This window comes from Thalia democratica, chromosome 4 (genome assembly GCF_965202585.1).
Source record: "Thalia democratica chromosome 4, ktThaDemo2.hap1.1, whole genome shotgun sequence".
NCBI lineage: Eukaryota > Metazoa > Chordata > Thaliacea > Salpida > Salpidae > Thalia > Thalia democratica.
The window spans coordinates 7,218,581-7,231,672 of NC_139168.1; the positions used below are offsets into that span (position 1 = coordinate 7,218,581).

The 13,092-nt window shown below is 26.2% G+C and overlaps 1 protein-coding gene across 1 annotated transcript; it reads right to left on the minus strand.

Moving 5' to 3' along the window:
• Positions 1-218: 218 nt before the first annotated feature.
• Positions 219-1,590, minus strand: LOC145832959 (dual specificity protein kinase CLK1-like). Its single transcript, XM_082940161.1, has 3 exons — positions 1,142-1,590; positions 798-948; positions 219-608 (listed from the first exon to the last, which is right to left on the minus strand). Exons 1-3 carry the CDS (start codon positions 1,588-1,590, stop codon positions 219-221), a joined length of 990 nt encoding a protein of 329 aa, XP_082796287.1.
• Positions 1,591-13,092: the final 11,502 nt, after the last annotated feature.

A 13,092-nucleotide genomic window follows, 5' to 3' on the forward strand; every position in this document is an offset into this window, starting at 1 on the left:
ACAAACCACTTAGTTATGCCTATTATTATCACGTCTAAGTTTTATGTCTAAGTAAGTATTGCGAAATGGTAGGAAGTAAAAGTAAAAATGAATCGTATTTTAAATTAAAGTATAAAACAAACAAATGAGTTATTATTTTTATTGAGGTAAAAAACCTAATCATTCTACCTTTAAAGACATTTTGATTATTTAAAATCGATAAAACTGTTTGTAATTGTTTAGATCAAATCTTTTAATTTCACTCTTGTTACTGGATCTACATCTAGCATGCAAACAATCAATTCCAACAAATTCTTTTCGCCAGCGTTGTTCTTATCAAAATAAGACTCTAACTTCTTAACTTCACCTTTAATTTCTGTAAACTCTGGCTTTTTCAAAATATCTACATTTTCCTTATCTTCAGTCAGTTTTTGACCAACTTTCCTCTTTTTATCATCTTCGGTCAATTTCAAGTTAATCCTTTGAACTTCCTGTTTAGTAAATTGAGCAATCATCAAGTGGATCATCCTGAAAAGTTCCTGAACAGTATCCACCTTGAAAAGCGTTTCTCCTGTGAAAAGTTCGAACAAAGTGCAGCCGATTGACCAAACGTCGCATGGATACCCGATCTGTTTAAATAAAACTAATGTTAAATTTATAAATCCTAGTTTGATTACAAGGCAAAACATACAAGCACTTTGTTTATAAGATTACATTTCTTTCAAAGATAATGGCTTACTCTGTTTAAGATATTTAGTTATAATAAGTTGCTTGTTTATGTAAAATGGTTTACTTTCTTAGTAATATACTCAAACAACCTTGTGACCCATTATGACGTCAGGAGCGCGGTACTGAAGTGTTGTTATGACGTCATAGTCGAATTCTTCCTCAAAGTAAACAGAGCCAAGGTCGCACAATATGATGTCAGGCTTCATGTAAAAATCATTTTTCGACTTTTCGTAGTAATACCTGTTTATTAAAAATTAAATTAACTAATTATCTTTTATTTATTAAATTTAGTTATTAATAAAAATCTCTATAGTGTTTAACAGAAAAAGAAATATTTTTTAGTAAGAATTTTAATGGCAAAAAAAAAAGAAGTTGTTAGTTGTGTTATACAAAAGTAACTTTAAGAGTAAAAAAATTGCATAAAACAATTAACCTGTTTAATAAAATATTTGCCGTCTTGATATCGGTATGCAACATTTTATTTTTGTGAAGAAAATTTGTTGCTTTAATCAGCTGTTTAGCCATGACTTGTACATCTTGCAACTTAAACGGTTGATTATTTTTTTCCATAGCTACTTCTGTATTAGGTCCGTAGACTGGGTAAACCAAGCAAACTAAGCTATCCTCCTTAAACCAACTAAGTAATTCAATCAAGTAGTTGCACTTTCCATCAGCGTCTTTCAGACTCTCTGAAGTTTCCAACTCATTTGTTGCATGCTTGTTGTTCATTGCCTTGATAGCAAAGTTTTGATTGGTTGTAATATCAAGGCATTTATATACAGTTCCGAAAGCTCCCTCTCCAAGTTTGCTGAGAACGTTGTATTGGGATCTCAGCTTTTTTCCGATGAGATTGTTTTTATTTACTTGACTTGATTTAGACATTTTTCTTTTATGTAAACTTCTAATTTTCATTGTAAAATATTTTTTAAAGTTTTTATCTAAAACTTTTATGTTACACTCACTGCTTACAAGCCAAATAAGTATTTCTCAATAGTTCTGAGTTGAGAAATACATAAAATTAAGTATCATAAAATAATAACTTTTTTATTAGAATTATTAATTAGACCTAATGATTTGTTAGTTTACTTGCTAATAAAATAACACGTTGTTGTAGTATTACTTTATATAATACTGATATGTAGTACTTAAAATTGTTTTAGTTTTACAATAGAACTTATCTTCAAAATAAATAATAAATTTAAAAAAATATTTTCTTAATTTTAATGTTATTTTGTTTCTTTGTCAAACGAAAGTGATAAACAAAACAGTTAGCTTTCTTAATGTTAATTGTATTATATTTTATATATAATATGCTTGTTGACACTTTTTAGCATTTAGCTGCTAAAAAATACTGCAGGACTTTTTTGAAGCTTTTTTAAATAACACTATAAATATGTTTATTAACCACTTTACATTCATTCCCTTCTAAAACTTTTTATACACACATAGTTTGTTAGCATAAGAAAATACTTATTTTTATGTTTGCTTATAAACAATGTAGCCGTTATTAAATTACTAAAGAATTTATTTTCTGAAAGCTTTCAGGCCTTTGATTTTATCAAATTTTTGTTCAGTTTCAAAACTTTTTTTCCTATAAAAAATGTACTCAAGCGTGAAACAATTTTGAAATAAACTAAAAAAATAAAGCTAGATTGTTTTTTTCTATATACTAGCTTTTTGTTTTTTTGTAGAGCAAATTTATTATAGTCATAAAGTATTTAAACAAAATAAATAATTTAGTTTGAAAAAAACAGTTTTAATTGTAATTCAAAGTTTTACTTAAGACATATTTATCAATAAAAACTGAGTAAAAACTGTAATATAAGTAAACATAACATTCTTACAAGTTCTAATATCAAAGTATGTAGTTGATAAAATGTGTGATTTATCATGCAAAAAATATTTTATATGCGCAGCTATATATAACTTAAAACTAAAAAAAAATGAAAACTTAGATTTTTTGTTGGTGTTTAAAATTGCGGCTAAGTCTAGTACATTAAAAATAATTAATTAAATTATTTTTTGTTTACAAATTATTTATATATATTTTTAAATTTTTGTTGCTCAAAATCTTTTAGTGAATAAAGTTTTGTATTCGTACATAAGTAATAAATTAATAATAGGATGACTTTATAATTTACAAATTTGTTTAAATTTTGTAAATACATTAGTTATTTAACCTTTGTAAAAAAAATAGTAGCATGGACATATAAAAAATCAGAAATAAGTTTTGATGTTTTTAAATTTCAAAAACAGAAAACTAAAACTTTTAATTGAATCAAAACTGTATTGTAACTACTAATCTACATTATATAACCAGTCATTTACTTAACTAAATAAAGTTATTTATTTACTTTAACGTAGTTAAGTATTTAACGTGTAAAAATTAAGCTGGTGTCTTTACAAACGGAAACAACGACACCTGTGTATGCATTTTATTATGTGTTTTAACTTTAAGTTTTTTAACATAGTAAATTAAATTTTAATTTCGATTCACTCTATCTGTAAAATTTGTTTAAGTATTATAACACAAAATGTTATAAAACTTTACAAAGTTTAATCTCAAATTTTTTTTTAGTTTAAATTAAGCAGTATTTATTTCGGCTATACTTTAAAGCTGTTATGTTTTCTGCCATTAGTAACAGTTAATGATATCATAAACAATCGTGTGGTAAGTTTATAATTTATTAGTTTTTTAATAGCGATGATCGATATTTATAAAATAAAGGATGTATGAAATACTTTATTCGTAGTATTTCATAAGGTATTGTTAAAACAATTTTTCAATAAAAAAAAAAAGAATATAACACAAACTGTGAATTAATTTCAGTTAATTAAAGTCTAAATTTTAATAACCAATATAATTTAAGGCTAAAATGATTTATTTTAGTCAAAAGTTACCTAAAGTTATACATTCTAACTTTTTTTTATAAAAGAAAGTCCAGCTAAACACATTATAATAAAGTAAGTATAACATTGTAGGTATATTTAGCAAAAGTAATAAAATCCCGATTAACGAAAATAATAAAGAATAAAGAATTTATTAAATAAAACTACCGAGTTCGGCAAAATTTAATCCAAAGAAGCTTTTAAGCAGTGACTGGTTTTTTAATCAAAAAATAAACAGCTAATGCAGTAGGAGCAATATTAAAATTATTTTCTTTTTACAGAAGTTTCAAACTTTTATCGTTTTTGTCTGTGTGTAAAATACTTGCTTTCTATTTTAAGTTTTAAACTCGTTGCAGAATAAGTGCTGTACAAAAAATTTAAAACTTGAAATAAAATTGATTTTTTAATGATATTGTGGAAAAGGTTTTTCAATTGGAATAAAGTAAAGTAAAAGGCTTCTAATTCTCATTTGCTGATTTAGAAGCAGAACTAAGATTTTAAGGCATTATTACAGTATGATTAATAATTAAGTAAAATTACAAAATAAATTTAGTGATGAAAATATTTTCTTGTTCAGATTAAAAACTTAAAAGTTTAAATGTTGCTATAAATTTAGTCTCGTTAATAACATCAATAGCAGTTTCATTTATTTCGGTAAAAGTTAAGTTTTTTTCCAACGATTTTAAACATCTTTATAGTTTTTATGTGAAGTTTAGATAAGTGCTAATAGAAGTACATTAATGTTTTCTGTAATAAAAAAGTTACTAACTAGTCCTAATTTGATTCAGTAATTAAATTATATTGAATTTATACTTTTTAATCAGTTGTAAGTTACAGTTCAAATCTGTAGATATCACCAGTAATTATATTTAGTAGCATAAACTGACATCAAAGATTATAAACTTTATTAGTTAAAGTTGTTCTTAATAAGCATACTGAGAATACTGATTACTTAATTGTTATAATTTATTAGTTCATTATTGCAAGTATAAATATTTTTTTATATCTCTTAATTTCAAGTACTTTGAAATTTATTTGTTTATAGATTTCGCTTTATATTAACGTAGCATATACAAAACAAAGTTAAGTAAAACGTCTTTATAATTATTCTCATATTAAGTCAATAAGTAGTAAATAGTCAAAGAAAAATTAGATACTTTTAACTTATCTACAGTACAATTTTGTGTATAAAAATCAATATATGGTTCTTTATTTTAAAAATAAAGCCATACAGGTCTACATTTTAAATTATTTAAAGGTATATTTGTATATTTTTTAAACTCTGCTGTTTTTAAGTAGTACATTGAGTATAAACTGTGTTTATAAGTTGATATTAAAGTATAAAAGACCTTAATATTAGTTGTAAGAACTTTTAATTTGAATCACCCGTTACCAATGTAAGGTTCTACAGCTTTTGTAATTTTTTAAAATACCTGTCATGCAGTCACAATCTAAGAAAAACAGTGAGAAAGTATTTCAATCCATTTACCAGTATGTTCCAGTATCTAGCAGTTCTATGACTAATCAAAATCCTGGAATCCATAGTGCCAACTATTCGACACTGACCAAGTTTCCCGGATCAACCTACAGTATAACACCTTCTGATCAACAAAAGGCTTACGAACAATATCGTATACAAAATTTAACAAATAACATGATAAACGGCGGAGTACCTCAACAGGCAAGTAGTGGAACAAGAATATTGAGGGGTGTTGAAACTTATCCACATTTTACAGCTTTTTCTGACATTCCAAAATCTTTAAATAGTTCTGCTCCACCATATTCTCCAAAATTTGGTGGTACGAGACCTTACAACACCAACCAAATACCTTATACATCGAGCGTAGCTCCTACGAAGTACTTGACTAATACTGATTTAACAGCTTCCAGAAATAATAGTGCTTCAAACAATTTTCGCTCCTCATGCAATTATGATTTATCTGGTGGAAGATTTCTCGGAAGTTACCTTCAAAAAGAACCCAACACCAGTAACCACAACTTGCCGATGTTCGATTTCAATCGTGTAAACTCCAAATTAAGCAGGGTCATAAGAAATCAGCAGTCAGATCACACGCTTTTAGAAGGACTCGAGCAGCAAATAGACCGTAACCACAAAGCGTATGAAAGTCGCTTTTATTCGCTTGATCAGAGTGTAGCTGATAGTCAAAACCGTTTTGATAACATTGACAAGCGCTTTGACTATCTTGATAAACTTCATGATGATGCAAAAGGCGAAAGAAGGCAAAGGTGCGCAACCATTGCAAGTGTGTTACAAGTCGTTTTTCTAATTGCAATAATTGTGTTATTGTCTGTACAGTTGTACTATATTAATCAGCTCTTCTCCAGTTTCTCTGAATAACTTTTATAAATTAATTTCAGACTTTATTGTGATCCCCTTCTTTTTCAGTGTCACTTTTATAAGTTATGTTCAGCTCTTTTTTCATACGCTTTTAACTCATAAATGTATGCATATTTTACCGCCTAAGCTGTTAATTCAGCGATTTATGTTTAATCAATATGAATAAAATTGAAGAGTTAGTATATTATTTTACTTTATAAGGTTGAAAAAAATATTTGGTATCAGTGTTACACCCGAACAAAATAAATAAACTAACAATAGCGTAAATAAATTAAATAGGTAATACATTTCCTTTTAAAAAATTTTTGAACAATTTTTGTTCCGTCATAACTTTGTGAAATTTTTTTTATGTTGCCGAACTATTATTCTAGTTATGCACAATATTTAATTTTTAACGTCTTAATTTTTATTAGTAGTAAAATAGAAAATTTAATTTTTTACCATGTATGTAAGTATTAACTATTACCAAACGTTTAAAGTAGATTTTCAGTGTACTGTTTGCGAAACTAAAAAATTATTGAGGTATTCTTATTGTGTATATTAAATAACTCGTTATTCTTAAATTGTTTTTTTTTTCGTTTTAATTTAGCTTTTCATACTTTTCATAGTAGAATTGATTCGTATAGAGTTTTCCATTATTACCAATATAGTATAATGTTTGTAGGACTAGTTTTCTTATTTCAAGAACCACTTACACAAATAATAGAAGCATTCACCTCAAACACTTAACTTAAAGAATTTGTAAAAAAAAAAATTCCAGATTATTTTTTGAAAATACTAATTATGTAAAAATCCTTATATTTCATGCTATAGAAGACTATATTTAAGATTTTGACAAACGCCTAAAGCTAAAGCAAAAATTTTTTGTTAATATCGAACTAATTACCGAGAGCTTGAACAACTTAGCACTTTATTAGCTAAAGAGTAAAAATATCAAATGTAAAATTATTCTGTTCAAAAAACGTTGAAAAAATAACTAAACTTTATTAGTAAACAGAAAAATTTAATAACACAAAATAGATTATTTTGTTTTTATTGTTTTATAAAACCTTTATTAAAATCTTATATATAAAAAGCATTTTACTTAATCAATACGAGTTAATTAAAATTAAAAAAAGTTAGGATTAAAATATTTAATGAGTTAAAATTTTTTTAAGTGGAATGAAAAAAGCGCATAAAAAATGTAGTCAAAAAACTTTATTTGTTAAAAGACCTTTTTACTATCGAGCTACGCATCAACTATTTACTTTATCTTTATTGTTTTATGAAAATAATATTTAACATTAATATTTTGTATTAAAAAAAAACAAAAGAGTAAAATACTATATGTCATAAGATAAACAATACACTATAAGATATTTAACTCCGACTAAATTTAAAAATATAAGTGGTTTGATAACTGGTAGAGTTAGCTTAGCTTAAACTATAAACGTATGCCTAGTGACTTGTTTTGAGTTATAAATACTTATCTTTACCTATAGATTTAACAAAAAAAGTAAACGTTCATAAGTTAACCAAATTAAAACAATAAAATTTCAAACAATGTAAAATTGGCATAATTAGAAATAACACAAGTTTTGCTTACTAGAATACTTTTAAAGAAGACAATAAATACATAGTGTCCCATATAAAAGAAAATCCTAATTTACCAGTAAATTATTAAACAGAACCATTTTAAGTAAACAAACCACCAATGTGTATTAAATTTTACATTGTAGTTTTACATAATTTTTATTATATATTGTTATATGACTATTCAAATTTGTACAATAAATATTCTGCATATTGAAACTCCAAAACAAATTTAAGGGTCACAGCTCAAAAAGTTATATATATGATACAAAAGCGTTTGTAGGTATAACTGCAATTTATATAAAAAAAAACTATTTTTAATTTTCAAAAAAAAAGCTAATGGAAAATATAAAAAATTACTAGAGAACCTTATTTTTAAATCCTTATTGTAGCAGAATTTATACGAAATATTAATATTTTTACAAAAATAAAGGTTTTTAGGTAATAGCTACAGATAAGTACACGTTTTTTTTTAAATATTTTACATTTGAGTTGTCGCCTTTTTAACGTTAAATTCAAAACGAATGCTAAACACTTTTTATTGATGATTTACAGAAGTTTCTCTACAAAAAAAAATTAATTTTCATTATCATTTAATTTTAACAAACAGTTTAATCAATATGCTTTAGTACGGAGTTTGCCGAATTTCGATCCGCATAATCTTAAGGTATTTAGTTATATCTATATTGTGCTTTTTACTTTTAAATTGCTTATGCAGTAGACTAATAGCTAAACTATTCACATCAAGAGTTTTAACAATTCTCTTGTTCGCTTGTTTGTAAACTACTTCTGCCCATTTTGAATTTTTATTTCGATACATAATCAATCTCAAGCATGGACTTTTTATAATAAAAATAAAATAACACCGTGGCTTGGGTTTTAAGTAAAAAGTAAAATGCTGTTGATTAGGGTGCTGATAAATACGGCAATCTTTGAGTTTTCTGCTAAAGTTTTTTAACTACCATACAACCACCATTTGCAAAAATTTAGCTGATTAAAAAAATTTTTTAGACGACGTTTTCTACTTTCTGATAACCATCCAAATGCAAACTGTATGAGAAAAACAAAAATTGACTTTAAATTTTTTACTCGATTTTGCTTTTAAGTGGCCCAATATTACATAAACACATTGTTCACATTTAATAAGATTCAGAGAAAGTTTTATGGAGTTGCTTATTTTTTTTCTTTAAAAAATTCAAGAAAATTTACAAAAAGTGATAAAAATTACGTAAAATCGAAAAACTCCTTAAGCCACCGAAGCCGACCTACTGTTTATTGTTCTTTATTTTCTTACGAACCAATATTACGATAGGAAGGCGTAATGAGGTATAAGTATGTTTGAACTACCATACAACAACCTTGTAGAAAAATTTAGCATATTTGAAAAAGTTTTTATAGACGTTACTTTATATTTTCTGAAAACCATCCCAATGCAAACTGTATGAGAACGAAAAAAAAATCGACTTTACATTTTTATCCGATCTTTTTTCATATTGGGCCAATAATCACGTAAAAACATTGAGCACAATTTAAAACGATTTAGAGAAAGGTTTATGTAGATGCTTAAATTAACAAAAAATCAAGAAGCCTCCTCAAGTACCGTATTCGAAATACAGTTGATTCCTCTTTACTTTTAAACGAATCAATATTAAGTTAAGAATGCATTACGAGAATTAAAATTTTGAAAAAGTATAATAAATGTTTAGTTTAGAAACAATTTTTTTTAAGAAAAATGTTTCAAGTTCTGCTTAAAATTAAATCTAGTAGTTTATGTGAAATACAATTTTAATTAGTTAGGTAAGAATCGAATTTTTACAAAACGATATAAATATTTATACTTTTCATTGAAACAGTTTAGATACTTTATAACATAAATGCATTTTCGTTCTCTTTATTAAAAAAAAAACTTTAAGTTATTAATTTCAACTACTTTAAGTAAATGTAAACATTTAGTTAAACTACTTTGATTTTGTACTTTGTAATCAGTTGAAAGTTATATGTAAGGCTGTAAACATCACCGTTAATCAGAAAATGCAGCATATATTAACATTACAGACCACAAATTTTATTAAATATAGATTGTTTAATAAGAGGAATCCATTCAGAAAGCTTAATTAGTTTAATTTTTTCGATCATACTTACGTGGAAAGTAAAATATTCTTTATATCTAACCGAAATATTACATTTTACTTTTGTTGAAAGAAACTTAGGTTTAAAATTTACAAAAGTAAAATTTTAAATTAACAAATATACAACCAAATTGAGTAAAATTATTAAACTTCTTTACATAAACTTTTAATCAATCAGTAGTATTTAGTTAAACAAGTCACAGGTTTTATCAAACAGAGTTTATTGTTTGTTTTATAGTACAACTTTGTAATAAAATACTTAAAAATTTAAAAGACAAATTTGTTTCTTAAAAACCTTACCATAAATGTATATCTTTAAATTCTGTTAATTTTAATATATTAAGTGAATTTTTTTTTATTATATAATAAAAAATATAGTTTACCATCATAATAATTGTAAGTGTTTTCTTTGAATATTTTCAAAACAAGTAATACTCTTGCAGCTTTTGTATTTGATTAAATTAAAACACCTGTCATGCATTCACAACCGAAGAAAAACAGTGAGAGTGGTTTAAGATCCAGCAATTTTCCAGTATCAAGCAATTCTATGACTAATCAAAATCCTGGAATCCAGCAAAACAGAGTCAACTTTCCTACACTGACGCAGTTTTCTGAACCAACAAGCATTATAACACGTTCTGATGCACGAAGTGCTTCAACATTATCAAATATTATTCACTCTGACGGACAATATACTAATCTAAATTTCGTATTAATTGCAAACAGTATGATGAAGGGCGGAGTGCCTCCAGCAGCAGATTGTGGAATAAAAACGTCTTTATCGAGTGGTGTTAATAGTCATCCAGCTTCTACAGTTTCTTCTGACGCAAGTAGCATAGCTCCATTACTTGCTGCCAGTTCTAGTAATTCGCGGTCAATAAACACGGTTACAAATCAAGTACTTTCTACAACAAATTTAGTTCCTATGAACTATTCGGCTAACAATGACTTATCAAATTATGGAAGTTTTATACAAAGAGGTTATCAACCGATCCAATCCCACCCTATCGATGATGATGACACCTCTAACCGTGTATCAATATTTCGTTTCAACTTCATAAACCACACATTGAACGAAGTTGTAAGAAACGAGCAAGCAGTTATCAATCGACTAAATGGTATTGAACGGCAAATCAAAGACAACCAAGAAGCGTCTGTGAGATGTTTTAATTTGTTGAATCAGAGTGCAGATAGTATACAGAAGTGTTTTGATAGACGTTTTGATGATCTTTATAAAAAGTTTAAGAAATTTATAACGGTTGCATTTATTGTTGGTATAATCTTGAATATTTTCTCTTTTGTATTAATTATAATGTCGGCTGCACAGTTGTACTATATAAACCAGCTGTAATAATATTTCTCTAAATTATTTTATACATCACTTTTGGTGTTAAATTTATTTTCAAATGCTTTTTTATGCATACAATTCCGCACGTTTTTTATTCTTTTCTTATTGGATGATAACTTATAATTTTGATAACTAGTGATCCAGAATTTAATGCTTAATAAAGCCTTCATAGTTCTAATGTTAGTTTGTCATACTTTTAGTGTATAAAGCATAGTTATATTATTATTTTTCGGATTAAATGCTTTGAAAAACTAGAATAATTTTTTATTTAAGAATAATATATGAATAACATTATTGAAAAATAATTTGATACTTGTTGAAAAAAACAATTATTTGTTTTTTATTTGACAAAATTTCCTCACTACGTTTTATTTTATTGGTATGTAGTTGATATTAGTTTTAATTGCTATAAACGAAAAGTTTTTGATTTCTTGGTACTTCAAATCATTTTAAATAGTTACAGAAAGCAATAAACGAAAAGAAAGATAAATATTGATTAAATAATAAAAAGATAAATAGTATCAGCATTATATATACTAACTATAAAACAAGAAAATAATTCACAAAAAAAATAGAAATGAAGAAAAGCAACCTACCTTTAAGGAGCTGTAACATAGATGCTAATTAAAGTAAAAATTCTTAGTTATTGAAAATAGTTAAACTAAAAAAATAAGATTAAAAAAGTCAACGAAATTTTGTTAGTTAAAAAGATTTGCAGTGCGGACTCGAACTCGGGTCTCTGGATTGGAAGGCACCGGTGGTGACCTCTCCGCCATGATTCCACTTGGATACTATTACATTTTCGAGTATACATAACAAAATTATTTTCATAATCGATGTTTTGGCAACTATCAATGAAACTCGAACCCAAAATATTTTATTGGAATAAGCACAATGGAGTTAATTTGAAACTGTATCAAAAAGTAGTGTATAAATACAACATTAAACAATTTTTGATGATTTTTATACCTTTCAAAGACAGTTCACTTGTTATCACACTATTTCACAGTCAGTTAGTTTTACTAATAATCTAATCGCAACCCTTACCGTTGGTCAGTAATTTTTTTTCTTAACATATTCAAAGAAAGCTTTTTTGTATCATTGCTCATTTTTCGAAAAAAAACTGGAAAACTTACAAAAAGTCATAAAAATAACATAAAATCAAAAATTCCACAACAAAACTTCATTTGAGTCGTTTCAAAATGTTCACAATCTGTTTGTGTGTAGCCACATTTAAAATAAATCAGCTTAAAACTCCAAGGTCGCTTTTTTTTGATCCCATTTTGCATTGGCGTGGAAATTAGAAAATCGGTTAGAGGTAAGGTGAAAGTTTCTTCAAATCATTTAAGTCAACACAGAAAAATTAACACCAAAGCATAACTTTTTTAACAACTTTTCTAACCATATTTTAGTTCTTTGTGTTTTTTTTTAATAAAATTAGAACTATTCTATTCAATTTATGTTTTTTGAATTAAGTTTATACTATTCGTTGATATTTGTAAATACCTTCTGTTACGGAATTATTGTTTTGAAAACGAAATACTTTTGTACATAGTAAAGTTAAAGAATAATTTAAGATGCTGACTAGTTAAACCTAAAATATAGATAAAATTTTATCAATAAAAGTGTGTACCACCGGACTCGATCTCGCGACCTTCTACTCACGCATCGGGTCGGCGATCGCTGAACCACACAACCACTTGCTTGTTGACTTCAATGCTGGTATATAAACTTTAAAAACTTTAGATTTAAATAAGTTCATTTAGTACTTATTAGTTTACCTTTCTGTAAATTGCTATTATTTTTTTATTTGAAACATATTTACAAAGATAAGACTGTTTTTTTTTTGCACATAACGTTTACGTGAATTTTAATACTTGAAAGTTTTCCATTCAAAAGCTGCATAAGCAGAGCAAGTGTACTTATTAAAGGCAGTTTTGATTTTTGTTGCTTAAATCTAATTTAAAAGAACAAAACTGATTAAATGCTTTGATAATAAGAAAAATTCAGCGTGCAAAAACTTTTTTTTGTACATTTAAAGTATTAAAACTTTATAAATTAAACAAACTTATCCAGCTTTAATTAGC